At 42.5% G+C, this 22,823-nt stretch overlaps 1 protein-coding gene across 1 annotated transcript; it reads right to left on the bottom strand.

Moving 5' to 3' along the window:
- Positions 1–1,143: 1,143 nt before the first annotated feature.
- Positions 1,144–22,042, bottom strand: edem1 (ER degradation enhancer, mannosidase alpha-like 1). The gene is made up of 12 exons (XM_063215429.1): positions 21,415–22,042; positions 20,812–20,884; positions 18,140–18,243; positions 17,137–17,308; positions 14,792–14,975; positions 12,136–12,310; positions 9,180–9,300; positions 7,887–8,057; positions 7,534–7,607; positions 7,224–7,320; positions 6,016–6,207; positions 1,144–5,282 (listed from the first exon to the last, which is right to left on the bottom strand). The coding sequence occupies exons 1-12, from the start codon at positions 21,876–21,878 to the stop codon at positions 5,193–5,195; spliced, it is 1,917 nt and encodes a 638-aa protein (XP_063071499.1). The 5' UTR covers positions 21,879–22,042; the 3' UTR covers positions 1,144–5,192.
- Between the last annotated feature and the right edge of the window lie 781 nt (positions 22,043–22,823).

Raw genomic sequence — 22,823 nt, 5'->3', positions numbered from 1 at the left:
GATGTAGTATGCGGAAGGGCGTTTGTAGGCCCGAAACGTCAACAATGAGAAAGAAATTGATGGGGATCCCGATGTTGTAGACTTCTATTACATTCTTTATTGGTCACTGAGTGAGGTTCTGGAGGATACTACTGTATGTATACGAGGTTAAACTAACTTCCATCTGATATTTCCATTAGGTGACCTCCTGCATCATCCTTCCCAACCCAACAGCCACCATACAGTAGGATGGGAAACACCCCCCTGGGCACCATCTCCCTACCAGAAACATGACTTCCTGTCCCAATGCAAACATTAGTCCAGACACTGAAAACCAACTAAGGACTATGGTCACATGTAGAGTTCACACAGAGCAACTCCACTGATCCCCTTTACAGACTGTGAAATGGTAACTGGTGTATCTGTAGAGTTTACTTTTCAGGAGTGTATGTGATTGGTGTTTAATGTTTGTCTGGCGATTGAATTAACGTTTGACTGCGCTTGAATGATCCGTTAACACTTTGTTGACCTTTAACACCTGCACATGCACTTCCACTAATAACCAGTTGAAGAAACAGTTATGTCTACCTAAGCAGTAAGTAACTATTATGTATGAGTAATATGTCACCATGTTAAAAGAATAACGCATCCTTGGTACGCATAACAACAGTAGTGTAACAGACAAAACGTTAAGCTGTTGACCAAAATCCTGAACCATATGTAGGCCTAGAGGCCCAAGCTGCTCCTTTGTAATGCAACTATTTGTGTACAGTTTTGTTTTTTTTGTGTAAAATATGGCAGTCAATCTAGAGTTGTGGTAATGACCGTCTGACAACTGAGGAACATGAGAACTGAAGTGCATACATGTAGGAGGTACAACTTGTATTTTCTCTCACTTCCCAAGACGCAGAAGCCAATCAACAGTATCCCTTGATGCAGAGAATTTTTCTGTACCTTAAAGTTGTCTAAATAAAGCTTATGTAGGCACTCGGAATGTTCGAGGTGTATTTTTTACTTTAAATAATAAACAAAATCCATCAGAGACATTGTGCGTGCGTGTGTGGTACACACACACACACACACCTTGCCAAACCTGACCCCACACCTCACCCACCCACCCCTCCCCACACACACACACACTAGCATTCAAGAACAAAACATATATACCAAATCTGATTACTTTATTGCAAAACCTTCGGACATTTTGTAAATATGCCCTTGCACGTACATCTGATCCCCCAAAAGCATGCACATCATTCACAATGACACTGGACCCCGTTTCTCGAAAGCAACGTTGCTAACCAGTTAGCATCTTACTAGCTTGCCAATGGAAGATTGCATTGCCAAATAAGTTGCTAACTTACTAGCAACGATGTTGTCGAGAAACGCACCCAATTAGCACAGAAGGAAAAATAAACAACACCCAAACATTAGTTTGCATCTCATTTAGCCTACAATCAAAATAGTGTCTTTATACAGAGACATTACAAAAGGAAAAAACAAAAAACACAGTTGAGCAAATCATTATCCAAAGGCATGCTCAAGTGATTTAAAAAATCAAAACACATCCTGACATGTGTCAGTCCCTGAGTTTTTGCTCTCCAATGTGCAAAAGCGCACAATAAAAAAATAGTGGTGTTAATTTAACACTTAAGTCTAGGACCGAATATCCTCTAGAAGAAGTTAAATCAATTAAGTGTTGAATTAACATGGCATTTCTCACTGTGCAGTTTACCAACAGCCAAAATAAAGGCAGCATTTGTTCACAACACAGCTTGTCGGCAACCTCCATTATTCACACAGGCACTGCCAGAGAGCCAAAACACACCAGCAGAAACTCCTCACCTAATGGAGAACCTAATAAGTTACAGTCAGGCCTATGACGCCTGGGCACATCACTCATGCCTCTTTTCCACTGCTGCTTTTCTGGTAGGCCTACAGCTCGACACAACACGACTCGCCCGCCACCTTTTACTTTACGATTAAACTGTCATGGCTATTCGAAAAGCAAAGTGGCGGCTGGGTCATCTTTATTCGAGCTGTAGGCCTACCAGAAAACCGGCAGTGGAAAAGAGGCATAAATGAGCCAACAGCGACCATCTATGTATTTTACAGAGGTCAGTACTAAAGTCCCATTGTGGGTACTACCAGTGGGCTAGTCCAAGAACATGGTTAAGTGATAAACCTACAGCAATCGGTAAGCATGCTAAACGATAGCCTCCACTCTTCATTTAGTTAAGAAAATAAGAACTCAGGCCCTTATATTAGATAATTTAGAAAAGTCGCCATATCAGCGTTTTAAAAATGATTAGCATAGATGCACCCTGTCTGTGCCCGCAACCTTGACTTAGGCCCTGGTAGGTGCTGGGATGGGGGTGTGGGTGGCCTCTGGTCTTTAACTTCCTACTACAACATCTAGAGAGGAAGCCTCACTGTGTGGTCCTCTATGAGTAGTGGACTTCAGGGAGCCTGAATCACATTCCTCAATTGCAGCCCAGATTGAGAAAAAAATAAATGAATAGGAGTCAAAATAGAACCTGCCCTTTGTCTCTTGATCGACTCTCATTTGTTGTTTGTTTTTCCATCTTTGATCCAATCTAAAAGGTGTGACTTGGGCTCTCTACATATATGCATTTCACACGAGAGATGAGCAAAATGTCAATCCTCGAATGTGTATTTTACTTTCTAAATAGGAGGAAACCTACACAGAACCAGCAGACACCATATCATCATCCAATGTATAAAAAGACAAATTTGGTTAAAAACACTTTTATCAACCCTTCAATTTACACAATTCTTTAAAACGTTGCCATGCACTGGGCTTACAATCAAAACGTCACTTTTATTCAAAGATTCAATTGTTCAATTATTCCAATAGTCTACGCACACAGAGAAACTACACTTGTTCTCACATTTTCTGTTTGCACCTACCACATTTAAGACACTCACACATTTAAAAAATCCTCAAACTCATGGACCACTGATTCACCAACTGTCATATCTTCGGGGAAGGGAATGGTACTGGAAATATCCTCCATTTATTAATACAGTGCATCACACAAACATATTGTTAACTGAGAATTGGGATTATCATCAAGCTAGCATTTGAGGGGTGGAGGGGAGGCCTAGTGTGCTATTCAACTGTCTTTGTAAGTCGCCGAGATTTGTTCAGGGGCCCAGATTCTACTGTACAGTTGCCTACCGGCAGCCTACACTACACTGTGCAGAAGACATAAGAAAAAGGCACCGTTAATCTCTCTCTCTCACTCACTCTCCTTCTCTCACTCTCTCACATTCTCACATTCATAACATGCTTGAGACTGAAGAATGATATTAAATATGCAGCCATTGTCAACAAGTGCAGGTCGCCATTACAGGAACTATTCTGCAAAGGCATGAAGGCACTGTGCTGTGTCTTATGGTAAGTAATAATATACAGACATTTTCACACAAGACAACACTTCATCACAACACAGACTGAGTGAATGGCATCCACTGGGGATAGCTGTCTGTTCGTGTCCTTTCTGTCCATTTGGGGAACAAAACTCAGATTTGCTGAACAGTGAAACTGTCATTACTAGTCATGAAATGAAGCCCAAAAAATGCACACAAGGATCAGAATCAAAGACAGCATCCCAAGACAGACAGAAAGTCATGTGCACGCACGCACGCACGCACGCATTAAACAATGCATTCTGATTGACAACTGAGGTCTGGTATGACAAGACAGTTGGTATAATGCTCTGACTATTTCAAAAAAAAAAAAAAAAAAAAAACAGAGCTATGGATGACTGCCCAGGCAAATGGCTGTGAAGTATGGGCATTTTTGCCTCTACTGTAACTTGACGTCTGTTACATGTTAGTCATAATAATAATAATAATAATGACTTACTTCCCTTGTGCTTCCTGAGCGAAAGGAATACTAACAACCACTAGTGTCAGCAGATTCGTTTTCACCTCTACCCAAATATACATCCCACGATGAGGTTACGCATCTTCCAAATGGCTATAAAAAAGAGTGTCATTAAATGCAAGATGATGTTGAGGTTTTGGCTACATACTGCTTGCCACACCATACAGTCTCTTGGTCAGCACAGCAGTTGGAATTATGTTAAGGCTGAAATTGACATCAGGTAATTGATATACTGTACCAAGTCAGACTTCTTCCCATTTGGCAAATAAGAGATCCTGTTCATGTACAAGTCAAGTCACCCCTGCCCATGTTTTTCCCCCGAACTGCCAGTTACAGTTATAGGGCAACGTTATCCTCAGTGTTGCTAAAAAATAATAATAAAGTGACCCTTGGAAGGAAAAAAAAATGTCCTGTGTTTTTATCATGTGGCACTGAGTAGTTTGCGGCAGCAATGTTTGCTTAGAGCTGCATTGCACAAAGCAATTGCACGCCTTGTTCCTAGCGTTGTCAAAAATCTCAGAGAAAAAATAAATTCCATCCACACCAGTTCCTGCACCAAGCAGAGTCTCTCCTGAGAAGAGGCCATAGCATGGCATGGCATCCTGATATCATGTGGAGAGTCGTCCTCCTCCAGAAGGCATGTGATATGGTGGTAGTGGAGGGGGCATTGTCTTTGAAGTGCACGTCTCCCCTGATATAGTGTAGAGATCAACAACAACAAAAAAACACTGCTTCAAAAACAAGAATAAGGCAACAACAAAAAAAACAATGTGTCCTGTGATGTGTTGTATGATAGAAAATATATTAGCTTCTCGCAAAGAAGACTTTAGTAAAAGGCAGTCAACAGATTAAAACAAAATGAACAAAAAAAGGTGTCTTAAGTCGAAGTTAGAAGAGAGTCCTCCAAGGGATTCTGAAGGCAGCTGGAGCAGAATTGAGGGAGCGGCATTAAGAGATGGGGGAGGGGCATTTAAAGATGAGGGCGGGGCATTTTGAGGTGACAGTGGGACGTTTGGAGATAGGGTGGGGTTTGAGGAGAATAGAGTGGGGCATTAGAAGATGAGGGTAGGTCGACATCAGGAAATGGATATGGCTGGAAGCAGTACAGTATGTCTATGGCATGACCGTGATGAGCGTTCAGAGCTGAGGGTGGCGTGTGGGTGTGGAGAATTGTTATGAAGGCATGTGGCTGGCACAGACGTGGGCAGATATGGTTAGGTTGCTGGGAGTCCAGGACTGGGCTGGGTTGGGTGTTGGGGGGTGGAGGACAGGACAGGGCTGGGCTGGGTTGGGCGTGAAACTAGAAGAGGCCCACCATGTGGTCGATCTGCCTCATGTAGACACTCTTGAGGGGCAGGCCGAAGCGGCGCTCCTCTGGGATGCGGTCACACTGTTGACACACAAACACGCAAACGCTTCACTTCACTGGGCAAACAAGGCTCTGGATCTAGTATGCCCGCATAAATGTCAGTGTTGTTAATGACTTTTAAAGAGGAGATGTCTGCATGCCAGTACAGCACACTTTCGACAAACTTTACAGGAAGTGCTACCAGCTTAAACATTTAACAAAGACCAAACAAAATTCTATTTCATGAAAAGCATCAACAGTGTGAATACAATGCTACACTACTACGTATAACCACTAAACCCATGGCATTATTCACTTTTTCATAGAGGCACTTGAAACCCTTACGTTTGGTATTTAAAAACAATACTCTCCACGTGCATGTCCAAGTTATTTGTGTGTATGTGCGGGAATAAAGGTTGGTTGATGAGGGTGCATCTATCTGCTAGTAGGCTAGGTGTTGAGGTTATGAAATTACCGGTAGGCTGTTACGATCACCTCCAGAGTAATCTTTTTTAGGACTATTATTACTCTGTGTCTGTGTCTGTGTGTGTGTGTGTGTGTGTGTGTGTGTGTGTGTGTGTGTGTGTGTGTGTGTGTGCACTTTTTTACATGAACCACAGACAATTGGCACCATATGGCAGCCTGCAGAGCTGAGGTGCACTGTATGTGTATGTGTATTTTGAAAGCGTTTTAAGTCAACTTCATAGTTGTGATATTGCGTATATAAAATACACTACATGTTGCATTGTATTGTATTGTATTGCCATGGTCTTACATTGCTGGTGTTGGAGGTCAGTGGGCTGCTGGTCTCGTCGCTGGGCTCGTCACAGGGCTCGTCAGCTCCGCAGGACTGCGGGTGGCTCCAGGGGCGCTCGCGGAAGCGCGGCTCGATGGGCACCACGTGGCCCTCCGTGGTGAAGATATAGCGGCTCTCCGAGTGGTGCAGCGGGTTGTCCTCATCAAACAGCTAGAGGGAGCGGTGGCGAGCAGAGGAAACATGTCACCATCATACAAAGGGTACATTCCAATACGCAGACTTCTGACCTTCACTTGTGCTTGTGGCCTCGCATTTTGGAGAAAGGAATAAAGATTCCCTGCTGTCAGCCTAGCCACAACAATTTTTGGGGGACTATTCTTCATTCACCATCCCAATTGCAAATGAGGAAATAACATTAGAATTGTGCTTTTGCAAGATATTGAATTCATTTTCTGTCGCCGGTGGCGTCATCATGAGGTCACAAGCAGGCAAGTGAGCAAGGAAGGACAGAAGTCAGCATATTGGTATCCACCCACAGTGTGGTTCTAAGCAGCCTTCATAACGGTTGCCATACCCCTTTAGGAGACTGAAGGGAGGTCAGAATGAATGGAATTCAATGGGGACGTCACACCCATTTAGCAAACTAGAAATGATACCACTTTGTTGCATTTGGCGACGCCTAAACCACTTTATCTCAGTTACCATATTTAGAATCATTCAGCCCGCTTGTTGAATTTCTTTGTCTTTTTGTCTTTTTTTCTTTGTGGTTGTTTTTCTTCCGTCTTGGCAGAAGGTAGTATTCAGAAACATGCCTGATATTGTAATGTATTGTCTATACATGTAGTCACTTTTCAGTTCCTTTTTCTAATTTCAAATTGCTTATTTGTTGTATGCCTTCATTTCAGAGAACAATTACACAAATAAACCAGAATTGAAACTGAAGGGGAAGCTAAATTGTCCAAAAAAAAAGCATCATGGGGGTGAAATGTGGTGACCCCCCAAAAAAGTAGTGTATACACATTTTTAATAATTGTAAAGCGGGTGCTAAAAATAATGTAGTTTTAAAAGTGTTAAAAATTAACAGACAACCTTTTGTCATTTTGATGATCTCAGACGGACATCCCTCCTGGTCTAGTCACTTCTGGCAATGTGAATACATACACAATTCTATTGGTATTTTTGTATGCATAAGAAGCTGGGAAGGCCATAAAACAGACAGTACTGACCAAGTAAAGGTATTTGCAGGTCTCACTGAGGAAGAAGCTCTCCATGCGGTCCTCTTTGGATTTGTCTACCACATGGTGCAGAGTGGCATAGCCACACCTGGGCAGAGGTGGTACAGGCACATTGAATGGCATGCCAACAGATATGTTCTATATAAACTTCACACACTTTATTACCTGGTCACCTACATTAACTTGATTGCTTAAAAATACGTCATTAAAATGCCAAAGGTAAACTTGTGAAAATCCTCTATTATTCTAAAAACAATTACCACTTGGAAAAAAGACTTCTCAGTAACTAAGTGGCACTTACTTGACTTTGGCATTCTTTTCAAGGCTTTGGAGGATATCCATTCCTACATGCAGGTAAAAGGGATTCTTTGTCGCCTGCAAAAGGAGCACAAAAATGACTGACTGCTAATGATTAAACCTTTAGCCATAACCTCATAGTGATTTGCCTAGATTTACTTTTCTTCCTTAAACATAAATAATGTGGGTCAAACCATGAAGTTATCTTTGCATGCATGCATGATGGCAAACATGCCAAATGAACATATTTGACTGAGAGGAAGTCCAATGCTGCTTTACAATAACCGATAGGAAGGGTTGCCATCATTGCTCTACTGGAATACTGAGTGGAATAGAATAGCCGGGCTCATCCCTCACCTGATAGAGCAGGTAGGTGGACTCCACCAGCTCGGGTCGCAGTGGGTAGAAGAGCACGTCGGGCGCCTGCAGCTGCCAGTTGTAGCGCTCGGGCAGCGCTCCGAAGCGCTTCCAGATGGCATAGTAGAAGGCATGCAGGCAGATGGCATTTTCCACATCCCCGTTCAGCACCTGCAGACAGCACAAATGGCATCGTTTACATAGTTTGGGGGGTATGTTTTTAAGTTTATCTTCTAATGTCTTTATTGGATACTAAGACCGTGTGAGAGACACAGGAAAGTAGTGGCAGAGAGAAACGGGGAAGGATCAGGAAATGACCATGAGTCACAATCGAACTCAGTTCCCTGGATTTATGATATTGCCCCTTATTCCATTGGGCCACGGTGCCCCCAGAAAATCACACTGCTGAAGCCTCTTAGTACAGATGGGCCTGGCATCAACATCATAAAAATATTGCTATGATGACTTTACTGAAAGTGTTAAGTAAGTTAACATGTTAAGACTTGGTCATTACCATTCTAGCAACAAGAACCTTGTAATAGGGGCAAAAAAGGTTAAAGGTTTGGGTCATCTACTATCCAAGATCACACACCATCAAAAGGAGGGGGAGAAGTTGCACCCAAGACAGTGGAAAAAGACAAGGGATAATCCTCATTAGGTTATCTGCCTTCTTATTTGTATACCATTAATCAACACTTTCAACATCACCAAGGAAATGCAGGTGCTCAATGTAACTGTTTCAAAATGATTGGGTCTCCAAGATCATGTGTTACTGGATGAACGCAAGCCTTCAAAACTGTGCTAACAGACAAGAGAAGGGGACAGTAGAGCTCTCCATGCTCTTATTTATTAGCTACAAGAAACCTCAGCTGGAATACTACACTAGTGTTTTGGTATAATTTCAGTTTGTGAAACATGGTTAAAAAACAGCTGGCCAAGAGAAAAGAGGTTGAGGGCTGGGCTACGTCTCTGGACATGCTCAACAACTGCAATGTTTTGCTACATTCCATCACAATGTTCTGACTGAAGGAATTGATGACACGATGTAGCAAAATCTTCAGCAGATTTTTCGGTACGTTTGTTACCATATTGCAGGCGTTCTTGACCGACTATCCAAGTGGTGGCGATATTTTCCCTGACAGAAAAGTACAAAGAATCACCCTCTCTGCTGGCATTGGCTCGTAACGTGTGAACATAACAGGGTGTTCAGTGCATTTAATTTCTGTTGAAAGTACACATGTTTCAAACATTAGATGCGTCTTGAACATGGCCACTGTGTCAGGCAGTACCTACCTGTAGGCCCGGGAAGAAAGCTTGCAGAGAGTCTATCCAGGTGTTCATGATCTGGCCGCTGAACATGTTCACATTGACGTAGAGAGGCGGGTCACCCTCCCCCTCGTTACACGCTTCCCTCCTGCAGAGAAGCACACACACAAACAGACAGATACTTGAGTCCACTTACTGACTTGCTATACTAGAAAACAGCAAACCAGTTGGTGATTAAAGATGTAGCAACCCAAAAATGAGACCATATCAGGCTGACTGACTGGATTAAGTCGATCGTGGAGATTTAAAAGACAGATACAGTGGGACAGCTAATCTTTACAATTCAGACTCTGTTTACATTTTTGTGAAGGCATATGTTTGTGCCTTTACACATATGGAATTCTTTGTAAACACATATTAGGGACTTTTGTTCACACGTAAACAGAGTTTTAGTTCCCAAAAACATGTATTTTTAAGTGGAAATTGGAAAATGGAAGCAGAGATTTCTAAAACACACCTGTCACAACAAATGCATGGCATGGAAGCTCATCTCTCTTCACAACAGAAAGGCACTTCATACAGTGGTGCGTACAGCACAGAGCATTTGTGGTTATGACCTACCCTCCATATTGGAATTATATGAGGCAAGATGTATTAAGAAGGACAGGAAAATCTTGAAAGATCCTCCCAAGATCACCCCAACCACAAACTATTTGAGTCATTACCGTCTGGCAAAAGGTACAGAAGTTTGAAAGCCAGCACCAACAGATTCCAAAGCAGTTTCTTCCACCAAATGATAAGATTGCATGCTGAAGACAACCAAGGCACTTATTTTTTTTTTTCTCTCTTCCTTTACTCACACACACTTCATGTACAGCTCCAGGCCTTTTTATATTAGAATAGCACGAAAAAGTTGATTTATTTCCATAATTCCATCAATAATGTTAAACTGTCATGGATTGTAGATTCATGGCCCAGTTTTTTAACTATTCAAATCATTCAATTTTTTATTTTTATACACGTTGGCCTTAAACCATGAATTGGGGAATTCGCATCATTAGAATATTGTAATAAAATCACATTTTTCTTCATCAAAATTCGGGTCACATTAAATTAGTTGAAATTTGGTACTTTCTACATACCATGCAATGTTCAATACTTGGTTAGGACTCTCTCTGTCTTCATAACGGCCATGATGCATTTAACATTGAAGTCAATGGCAGAAACAGTGCAAGGGAGTTATGGAAGCCCAGATATCCTTGACGCTTTGCTGTCAGCTGTTCTTCTTTGTTGACCTGGTGTCCCAGACTTCACTCTTCAATTTACCATGTAGATTTCCATGCCACATTTTGGTGTTAACTCACCAGCTTAATTCTAACTCAACAGAAATAAAACCCCATTCATTTTCAATGGGGTTTCATTTCTAGTGATTTAGAATTAAACTTTAGAACTAAACTTTAGAAATCTACAGGGTATATTGAAGAGTGAAGTGTGGGACACCAGGTCAACAAACAAGAACAGCTGACAGCAAAGCATTAAGGATATCTGGGCTTCCATAACTCCCATGCACTGTTTCTGCCATTGACTTCAATGTTAAACGCATCATGGCCGTTATCAAGACAGAGAGAGTCCTAACCAAGCATTGAACATTGCATGGTATGTAGAAAGTACCAAATTTCCACTGATTTAATGTGACCCGAATTTTGATGAAGAAAAATGTGATTTTATTACAATATTCTAATGATGCGAATTCCCCAATTCATAGGTTTTTTGAGCTGGAAGACCAAAATATGTAAAAATAACGAATTGAATGATTGGAATAGTTAAAAAACTGGGCCATGAATCTATAATCCATGACAGTTTAACATTATTGATGGAATTATGGAAATAAATCAACGTTTTCACGCTATTCTAAGAAAGTGGCCTGGAGCTGTATTTATCTTTTGAGGAGAATAAAGCACAAAAGAATTTTACCCTCTTTTAATCCTATAATCCTAACGAGATGCAATAAAAGAAACCTTCAATCTTGAATCACAATGGTGTTTATTGTGGCTTTTTTAATCCACGTGCTGTGTTAATATGTTAACGGCTAAAAATATCTGCATACGTGTAGCCAAGGCCTCAGTCCTACATTTCTTCCATGTACATTACATACTCACGGCCCGTACCCACACAGAGAAATTCCGCTCCGCTCTCATTGACTTTGAATGGGGGCGATATCACGCTTGACAGCGCGGAGGTGAAGCGAATATCGCCGCGGGACGCGATTTGATGTAGGCGAGCTCTCTATATCATGCAAATTTGATGGTCCAATAACCAATCAGATGGGCGTATGGGTAGCAAGGGCGGGAGTTACAAAAATTTTAGAAAAACATGGCGGCGATTTTTGTGATTAAATGCTTATAAATGTAGTGACTATCACGGATTGATGTAAAAAGGCACCACGAACTTATGTAACACAAATAGGTTACCCCAAATTGTCATTTGATCACTCATTGTTTTGAGCTACCCGGGTAAGCTAACTTTAGCATTTTACCAGAACCAGGCAGCTACAAGCTTATATTAGACTACTTCTGTACTACTATAATGATATAATGATATAACGGGGGTTAAATGTCATCTAGGACCAAAGCACAATCGCATTTAAGCCATGTACACACTGTGTAGTGATATTGGGTGAGTAATGTGTGCAAACGACCGTTCGCCGTTTGCTATCTCGCTTGGTCTGCCCGCTGTCTGCTGCGAGACACAGGCCGGGCCACGAGGGTCGAAAGGCGTGGGAAGGGGTGGGAACTAGGCGTCAGTCAACCTCACACAATCTGCTGGATGGTGTGGTGTTATAGGAGACGGTTTTCCAAAATAAAATCACAGCAACCACACTCTACAGTGAGTTAGTGTTTACCGGCAGAGGAAATGAAGGCATTGGAGACATCTGCGCCTCTCCCTTGGGTGACACCTTCCAGTATGCGCATTAGCAACTCACCCCCTCCGGAGATGGCTCTGGATGCTCTCGTAGGCAGCGCTGAACATCCGGTAATCCTCCTTCTCCCCGAAGAGGATGTAGGACTTGAGCAGGTACTCGTAGAAGGAGTCCATGCCCGCACCCAGGCCGCTCTGCTTGCCAACCCACTGGCCCGTCTGGATGTTCACCACATTGCCTGAGATGGAAGACGGGAAGCAGATACTGTGATTGGTCAAATTTTAAAGCCTAATTGGGAAACTCCAACTCCCATTGTCATTGTGACACAGCACTCCACAGCACACAAGTGAACACTTCACACTGTACACAATGAAATTGCATTTATGCCTCACCCGTGCGAGGGGGCAACCCCCAAATGTGCCCAAAATTATAGCCTGGGCTACAATTAACAAGAAATATTTTGGACCAGGCCAGAGCCGTGGAGAAGACAGAGTTGCAAAATGCTTTGATCTCTGGTCACATGGTTTTGTGCTAGCCTCAACCCATCTCTGCCATATGTTCGTGTTTTATGGCTAGATAATGTGGGCTAATTGTACAAAGTTTGCTGCTCTGCTTTTGTCCTGAAACAAGGTACCACAGGTACACAGTCAATTGAATCTGGTGCGTTCAGCCATGTTTTACCATACACATTTTGCCCCCATTTTTCAGTGGGACTCCACGGGAACGTCTAGAACATTCTTTTATATACACACTACTCTGGACCAGGCTACAAACAAGTTCAGACTACAATTTGAAGGAGTCCTTTGAATATTGATTTTCTTTTTAGATTAGACTACTAAAAGAGGCAGGCTAATATTTGGGGGCGTACTATAAGTTGAGCAATTACGGTATATAAAAGTCAAGTCACGTTTATGTGTATAGATGGAGCGCCTTTAAAAATGGCCATAGAAAAGTAATAACAAAAATGAAACTGAGGTGAGTAGGTGAAGTGCATATTAGAGAGACAACACAGAAGTGGCTACAAAGAGGAACACAGGAACAAAGGAGAAGTGGTGCGAAGGAAACGAGACTAAAGTGGATGGAGAATGAGATTATTAGGTAGAAGTTGACACCATGACAAAGCACGACAAAGAAAGCCGTACTCAAGTTATGGACGACATAAACGACTTCCATATAAGAAATGCGTAGCAATTAGTTACAGCAAGGACATGCATTGCTCTTTAAAACTATTTTGCGAATAGTTGCAAAATGTGCATAATAATGAATTACAGTAAGTATGGTCTTGGCTGAAGAACTTAAATTTTAAAAAAGAGCTTTCACATGTCACCCCATACTTAATTGGAAATTAGGACAAGTTGATATGCTAGCAAGATATTGAGACCCTTTATGATCTTGATGTTTGAATATCTGAACTTGTTAGACAGAACTCCTGCAACAGCTCACAGTCACAGGCAGCACTGCTGCCTGCCCAATGACTCTCTTCAACAATGGGTGGATGTGGTCTGACCTCATTTGGGACAAGAGCTACTGACCTCGATTGTACTGATGCTAGACTTTACTCAGAATCTACTTTTTAGTATTAGTTTAATAGTAGTTTTAGTTTCCACTGCTAAGGTATGTGTACATTCCTGTAATATCAGCGATGGAATGTGTACATTTCTGCAAAACCCAGAAAGCCGGTTTCACTGTTCCGTCCAAAGGCTCCAGTGATCCAGTCATGGAGTGGATTTTCAAAAAACAAGTCTCAGTTACTGCACTGACTCCTTAGTAACACACATTCCAGTGCATCTTAGCAACTCATCCCCTCCTGAGATTTACCCAAAATACATATTCTTGTATAGCTAGCTACTGCTAAGGAATGCATAGATTTCTACACCACCAGACCCTCACCAAGGGCTCGAGTTGTAGGGGGATGTCATCCCCCCTACAATGAAAATGGTCTAAAATCATCCCCCTCAATGACATTGGTCAAAAATCATCCCCCTCTAAAACAGGCATCCCTTCTTCACATATTAGGGATGCACGATGTCAAAAATTTTGGCCGATACCGATATCCGATTATGATATTGCGGTTTTGGCCGATGACCGATATTAACCGATACCGATGTTTTTCTTTCTTTTTTTAAAAAAAAGAGATGACAATGATGCAAACAAACAGAATTTTTGAATGTCGTCTTGTTTCCAAAAACACTTTTTAACTCTCTGTGATAATTAGATAAAAAATAGAGACAAAATAGAAGACAAACAGTGAAAGTCCATTCTTTTAGAACCGTAACATATATATAAAAAAAACATCGGCGTTAACATCGGCCCAGTTTTACCCATCAGACCGATGTCCGATGTGTTGAATACCGGCCGATATCGGCCGATACCGATACATCTGGCCGATACATCGTGCATCCCTTCTTCACATATTGTGGTAAAATCATTTTAAAATGCACTTTTAACAAAAGTTTCTCGGGGGAGAAACCACCGAACTCCCAATAATCAGAATCCATCTCTGACCATCCACCCTGGTTTGATTTTACAACTCGACCACTGCCCTCTCCACCAACCTACCGACCATTTCTTGGCCAGGGCTTCCTTGCAAAAGGTACTACTATCTCAATCTGACTAGCCTGGTAAAACAAAGGAAGAACAAACAAACAAAAAAACAACCAGAAAAGCAAAAAAAAAAACAACTGTCCAACTAACTAGCCAAATTAACAAACATCCATACCCAGCAGGCCAGTTTCGTTGCTGCGGAGGCTCCAGAGCGCTCTGACGGCCCTCCTGGCCACCCACTCGAAGGTCGAGTCCCCGATGAGGCGGCTGAGGATGCCGAACTCCACCAGCAGGGAGCCCGCCCCCGCAGTGCACGTCTCATTGATGCTGTTAGGCGGCACGCCCTTCTTCAGATTTACCTGTAGACACACACACACACACACACACACACACACACACACACACACACACACACACACACACACACACACACACACACACACACACACACACACACACACACACACACACATTACATTTGGCAGACACTTACACCAAAACGACTTTCAAAAGAGGTCATTTCCCCCTGGGGATCAATAAAGTTTCTCTACTCTACTCTTTCTCTACTATAATCATAGCCAACACCACTAGCACTAGTGCACAGGGAATGTACAGAACAACAAGTGCAGATACAAAGAAGGGTTAAAAGGGTTTCTTTTTAAGTACACACATACACACTCACACAGACACAGGCACACTAATGAAAACAGGCCTACTAGACCTAGGCCCAGGCCACAACAGGTACCAAGGGCCTAGGACTGACTGAAACCTCCCCTTCCTACCCCATTCCCCAAGGTAGCTTGCAGTATGTGTTATATAGTACTGTACAGTATGTACCCTTCTTCATATATTGACATGCAAACACAGACACGCAATAGATTACACATAGCTAATACTTTTTTTTTCAGACGCAAGTTATTTTGGTTACAGTCCCTGGAGCTTTGTGGGGTTGGGTGCCTTTCTCAAGGCACTTAAGGCATGGATGAAGATACTGGACTGTGATGGAGTGGCAATCACAAAGGTTGTTGGTGCGTTCTAACTGTCACGCCAAAGAGCCTGCCTCTTTAGTGTAGTGGTCTGAGCCCCAGTTTGGTACCACAGAAGGCCCAGGTCTGAGTCCCGGTGGGGATACTATTTTCCTCTTCGCTACATGGAAATAGACACACGCGGACAGGAGTACAGAAAGGAACAGGCCCAAGGTGCAATGCCTAAGTGAAACATTCCATTCCCAATCCTGCCCCCTTCCCCAAGGTAGATGCCACCCAAGCCCTCCCAATTTAGGGCCCATGACCAGATTTTGCTCAAGGCTTTTAATTCCTTAACCAGTCCATAGGCTCTTTTCCACTGCCCGTTTTCTACCCCATACAGCACGACACAGCACGACTCAGACGCCACTTGGTTTTCGATTGGGCACGACACAGCTCAACTCGAAAACCAGTCGGCCAGCTGAAGTGAGCTGAGCGGGTCTTTTGCAGCTTATTACCCAGAATCCGCATCAGCTAGTCCTCACCGTTAAATCAAAAAATAATGGTGACCACCAGATCAACTGTCTTGGAATGCTCTTTAGTTTGACACTGTATTACTTTGGTATTAAAATCAAAGGCAGAAATTAACATTGTAGTGTCAAAATATGATGTCACTGAAACTATTAATAGCCTACTTTGACAGGTGAGATATCTGTCGGCCTTACGTTAAGTCAGCTAGTATAAAGTAATGCTACGTGACAACGGCAAAAACGTAACTCCAACCATAATCCGGGTGACACGGTTTGAAATGGAAACACAACCGGGGCTGGTTTTACAGCACCACTCAGCTCAACACGACACTGCACGGCATGGCACAGCCAGGTTCTATGTGGAAAACGCCTCGTGAGTACGGAGCCGCAAGTATGTAACTCAACAGGAAGCCCTGATGTTACTGTACAGGACAACCTGTCCTCAATCAGGGTTGGAAACAGAGTATACATGCCCATGTAAGTGGCTATTGAAATATTATGTAGACACATAAACGTTGACTGGGGCACATTTGCCATGCTCAATGCACAAAGGGAACACTAAGGGAATAGGGGATTCCTGTGCAACTGAAGGCCAGAACTAGTCGCACCGTGTACACACACGTACCGTAAACATTGCAGCATCTTTGCCATGTTGAACGCACAAATCTCTCGCTCCAACACACACACACGCACAAGCGCACTCGCACACACGTGCACGCACACACACACACAGGCATAGTGTCCCTAAAGGTCTGAACTAGTTGCACCGGCGACCACACATAAACTTTGAAGCATCTTTGCCATGCTGAATACACAAAGCTCTCTCTCTCTCTCTCGCTCCCTCTCAAACACACACACAGGAGATGCCCGTGCCAGAGTCCTCGAAGGCTGGAAGCAGTTGCACCGTGTGTAAACATTGGAGCATCTTTGCCATGCTGAATACGCAAAGCTCTCTCTCATTCACACACACACACACACACACACACAAAGTAAGTAAGTAAGTAAGTAAGTAAGTAAGTGCGTACCCTAGGATAGGGGATGCCCGTACTGGTGTTCTCGAAGGCCGGCAGCAGGCGTACGGCCAGGTCGTGGGCCAGATGCAGCAGCTCATTGTCATAGTCCTGCAGGCTCACGTCTCCAAAGGGGTGCTGAGGGTCTGTCAGCAGGATATGAGCTGAAATCAGACTCCCCAGAATCCTACAAGGACCACACACAGACATGGTGCGGGAAGAGGAGGAGGAGGAGGAGAGGATATTTACAGATATGTATTAAAATTATGATGACTGTGTGGCAATGAAAACAGATCAAGGTACTCTTGGGTTTTTTTCCCCCAGTACGGATCTAAAAACTCTAGAGAACCAGAGAATTAGGCTTGATGACAACGGTCAAGTAAGAGAAGGTCACACCATGCATTGACTTTTTTATTCAAATTTTTTTATTATAAAAGTCAAATGCATGGTAAGACCTTCTCTTACTTTTCAGTTTCATCATAATTTGGTCAGCACCCTAAAAAGAAAAATCAGTTTGGCTGAAGCCTTCTCCAACCCTTATGAGATAACAAGTGACAAATCTTGTCAAAAGCAAAGCCTGGCTTAAACAATAGCTTCCGAAACTCAAGGCTACAGTAATGATATGAAGGAAAAGAAAACAACAACAGGCTGACACAGTAAAGCAGGGGTGGGGAACCTATGTTTCGAGGGTTGCTTATGGCTCTTGAGGCCGTCTTATCTGGCCCCAACATCCTTTTAATGTTATGCAGTTTCACATGAAATGTGACGTGTCGTGTTTTGTATAGAAATGTTAGAAATGACATTTGCAATACAATCAAGTTATATTTTCAGGGGACTTATTGTAAACGTAGTGACCTTAAATATAGACTTAGAGTGCAGGGGGAAATCCTGGTATATGTTCATAGTACAGCCCTTGGAGGACTTTATAAAATTTTAAGTGGCCCCGCGGCCCCGCCAATGAAAAAGGTTTCCCACCCCTGCAGTAAAGCTACAGGGTTGATGAAAAATAATGTTCAACCTTATGTTGGCTTCAAACACTTGCACAGTTGAATCTTTGTCGAAGGACACGGTGTCAATCACCAGTCTGACAGCTTTGTGGAACTCCGATACATTTCCAAGAATCTAGTGGGGAGAGACATAGCTGGATTCAGTATTAGGCATTGATCAGTTTCCAAACAATGCACAGCCCATAAGTATACTTCAGAAGAGCATATCCATCTTTCCAGGCACGTGCACTCCAATACGGCAGGGGAGGCTGTGCCTCACCTGTCTCTTCTAGACTTCATGAGAATGATGAGATGCAGTAAATGTGAATAATAGTAACAATAATAACTACTGTTTTCGAGCATATTTACCATAACTACCATTTGTGCAGTATTTAAACAGTTTCAATCATTTTCAATCATTTTTGTGGCCAAAACCGCACTATTTTCCCACCTCCTGCTCCGAATACACTGAATTTGGGCCAACTCCCGAGTTGGCCTCACCGCAGATTGCGCAATCCCTCAGTAACAAGCTTCAGCGCATGCGCCATTTTGCTCGTTCTGTGTATGCAATTCGTAATATTGTATTAAACGTTTTTATACACTTAATAGAAATATGTATGGTGTGCCCTCATTTTCCTGATATTTGTTTTCACTATTTTCTACGTGTGATTATCATTTCTTTACTCTGAGCGCTTTGGCATAACCCCATTGAAAAATAGAGTAGTGCGGCGAGCAACACATTGGCCTCACCCTCATTCTGCCGTTGAGTCTAGCTTTGTCAGTGACGTCATAGCGCCAAGTTCAAAGTCATTAGTGTTGGCTTGTTCACGTTGACTGCTACCATCGAAGTGGATTTCATAACGAAACTAAGATCATTCTCAAAGTTGGATTTCCAAGGGAAACAAGACGTGATAAAGACACCAGAGCTGAGGAAATTGATTCAGGAGATTGGACAGAATATTATTTGATTATTTCACAGTGAGTGGTACAACCGAAAAGACTGGCTATGTGGAATGGGAGGCAACAAGCAAAACAACGTTAGCAGTTTGCTAGCTGGGTTGGATATGTCAAACCGTGAGAATATTATTGCGAGAAGCCCTGTAATCAAGACAGCATTTCAAGGTAAGGAAATTTGATTATTACATTTGCCCGCCGTGGCGTTGACTTGGGTCTAAGTTTTATTTGGTTTTGTCAAGATGAAGGAAGAGTTGTTTGAAAAATAGTTCGGTTGCATTGGTTTTACAGTAGCTATGTTTCACATATGCATTTCAGGCGTAATCTTAACCTGCAACTAGTGAGAATGTTTTGAATGACATAGCAATGGCTACATGTCTCAAAGAATAATTCATCACGAGTGATTTTGGCAACAGAACGAACTAGGGGTTGTGGGTTCCTGGATTTTGGTTTGGTTTGCGGCTGTTTCTGTGTGTTCACTTTGCCAGTCCCAGTATGCCCAAGTGATAACGTTGCTTGCTATCCTAACGAGGCAGTTTAAAATGATAATAATCAAACGCTGTATAATACACGCTTTGAGGTTCGGCTCGTCTGACATTCTTTGAAATGTCCATCCTCGAGATGAACGACTGTGGAATATTTCAGCGTCATTGTCTATTGTTTAGCCTATTTAGGTTGAGTTTGGGTCCGCAGTGGTATGATGTGGATGAGTGGGATAGTTGACGGTTCTCAGGAGGATTGTCCTCAAATGACGCACCATGTCGTGCCTATTTTCTGTCTACTCTAGTCTTTTCTACCGGAGGTGGTAGCTGTCCATGATCACGGCCACGTCTGGCTTCATTATCTATTTCACAGGCTACCAGAAGGATCATCCCGGTGGGGTGATATTCTGTTGTTGAATGCATAATGTGAATTGTTGCTGTGTAAGCGGTAGCCTATTACAACGCAAGCATCGGATCTGTATTTTCGAGTGGTGGAGTGAAAGGAACGCTGATAAGCAGACCTCAAAATTCACCATAAGAGCATTTTTGTCCAAAATGCTCGTGTGGCTTGGGGTTATCAGCGTCCCCTCTTTCAAAGACCAGAAAACACTGAGAATGGCCTTGTATCTTGACGGCCTATAAAAATACAGTATAATCCTGGACACATATCGCGTCTGATCTGAATGTGGTGTCCACCTTTCTAACAGACAGGGAGGAGGAGTAGGCCTAGCAGGCCTAGTAGCGCAGCCTGTGCAGTAGGTAGCCTAGGTAGAACTAAACGTGACTCTGCCGCCAGTTATATGACTCAAACTTGTTAAATGGCACTGCCCCACCGTTGTTTACCCACGCCCCCTGCGCCAACGCCGAGTCTGGACCACTGAATCCTGTGTGTGTGTGTGTGTGTGTGTGTGTGTGTGTGTGTGTGTGTGTGTGTGTGTGTGTGTGTGTGTGTGTGTGTGTGAGAGAGAGATATCTAATAGCATTTTCTCTAAATGCAGTATGTTTTAATATGTAGGCCTACCTTATGTTCAGAAAGCGGCATATGGAACTTATAGGTATTTGGCAAATATTGATATATATTTGAAAATCTGATATTGGAAAAGTCACTGCCTCACCAGCCATAAAGTTGACGGCACGTCACTGCATCTTTCGTATATTACATGTTTTGTAACAATATTCTATCAGACCTGGCCATCTATGTACATTCAGCAGTAAACTGTCAGAGAAATTATAATTAGGTCTTTGTTTTTAAGAAAACATTCACCTACCAGCAATGTATCCAGTGTATCAATTAGGGTCAAAGAGTAGTTGCCCAGGACATCGTTGATATTGATGTTAGACCTTTGAAAGAAATGACAAATACTGCATGTTTAAGGAAATGAAAGGCCATTGTCAGTCAGTCAGTAGGCTACTGTACCCGGTTTCTGTGAAAAATATTTCACATATTTCAGCTCGGTTGCATACAGAAAATGTGGAATATGCCTGTCGCTGTAGACATAGTTGCAGGTTTTGCTAGACTTGCTTTATCGACTACATTGCAAACCTGTTTGACAGCATACCGTACTCTGTCAAGAGAACAAAGCTATTGATACATTTAAAGCTGTGTTGTAGTGGTGTTTCAACATTTTAATGTTACCCACATGCATTGCCGCTAGCCTTTCTTAACACATGTTTACCAAGCTATACAACCAGAAATAAAAGCGGACAAGCATACCACTTCTATGGTTTTCAGCACATAAGATATAGACGAAAACGGTACTTACGGTTGTCCAAAAGCTAAAGAAGCACATCTCTAAAGCTAAAATAATTAGCCTCCAATGTTCAGAGGCTAATCTTCAATATGCTAACCAGCTGCGGTAGGACACACTTACGGGTTAAGAACATCAGGCCCCCTTCCTTGACAGTCAATCGGGTTAAGTTCATCTTCAGGAAATGCATATTTCATATAATTGTCATATCCAAAGTAGAACATGTCTTTTGCCAGACGTTTCATTTCGGTTTTGAGAGTGTCTGGGAAGGAACTGTACTTCCTATCATATTCATCTCTGCCATCTTCAAAGAAACTAAGGTAAGATTTTTTGGGAGAATTTTCCCCGACCTTTGAACAGGTCTTACCCATATCATTTTGTGCATAGGTTCTTTGTGACCATGTATTAGCAGTCCTTTGCGATGTCCTATCGCCATCTCTCAGAAGCTCAATTTTGTGCAAATTAAAATTGAAATTGATTGGGAAGTTGAACCCCCAGCTAGGTCCCAGTCCAAACGCGAGCCATAAAACACAGTTGAGAGCCACCCTTAAGAACAGTAATCCAATCACTATTGACCTCCATTGCATCTTTGCCCGAAATCGACATTAAAACTCATAATTCAATTCGAGTAACTTCACAAATCCGAAATGTACCTTGCTAGCTCGTAGCTTGTAATAATTTTCTCAACACCCTCAACAGATCCTGTCAACAAACCAGCTCCCTGTGTAGCCACGGTGATTGGTTTAGGGACAGAAACGTCATACTCGAGCCATTGATTGGCGGCTTTGCCTGTCAATTAACGACAAGCGTTCCGTCGTAGTGCCCTGAAAAGTTGTCGTGGCATCCAGTTCTTCAAAGAAATGACCGAACCAATGGAAAAGCAACAAGTGTGTGATTGGCAATGAATGAAAACAATTGAATTATGAACGCCAAACTTCACGCTAAAATGATGTATACTATGTAGGTTTAAATCGTTTAAATCATGCGCTCATTGTATCAAAAATGCATCATTGTAGTAAGTAGGCTATGCTGACTTTACCGCCAGGGCAATCATGACATGGCGTGCTTTCCAATATGAGACCTTGCGTCCTCCACTTGTGCTTGTGGCCTCACCCCGCCTCCGTGGAGAAAACAATAAAGTTCCCCAGCTGTCAGCCTAGCCACAACAACTTTTGAGGGACTGTTTTTCATTCACCATCCAATTTACAAATGAGAAAATTACATTACAATTAATGTCATCGTGACACATTACATCCTGGTTCGAGGCCACAAGCACAAGTGGAGGACGCAAGGCCGCATATTGGAATTCACACATGCTGATCGATTTTTGACCCTTCGACTTTTGAAAGATCAGTCATACTTCCTTACATTACAAATTAGATAATGGTGTTCTAAAATGACCAACACTGCTACACCAATGGATATAGCTATACACATACAAAACTGTGACAAACAAGCACACACATGTTGAGGCATCATTCAAACACTCCAATTTGTTTATTTATTTACTGTTTTATTTACAAAAGTGCATT

The sequence above is a fragment of the Engraulis encrasicolus genome, chromosome 14 (assembly GCF_034702125.1).
Source record: "Engraulis encrasicolus isolate BLACKSEA-1 chromosome 14, IST_EnEncr_1.0, whole genome shotgun sequence".
Lineage (NCBI taxonomy): Eukaryota > Metazoa > Chordata > Actinopteri > Clupeiformes > Engraulidae > Engraulis > Engraulis encrasicolus.
The sequence above is the reverse complement of the archived record's forward strand: the minus strand, read 5'-3'. Positions and strand labels throughout refer to the sequence as shown.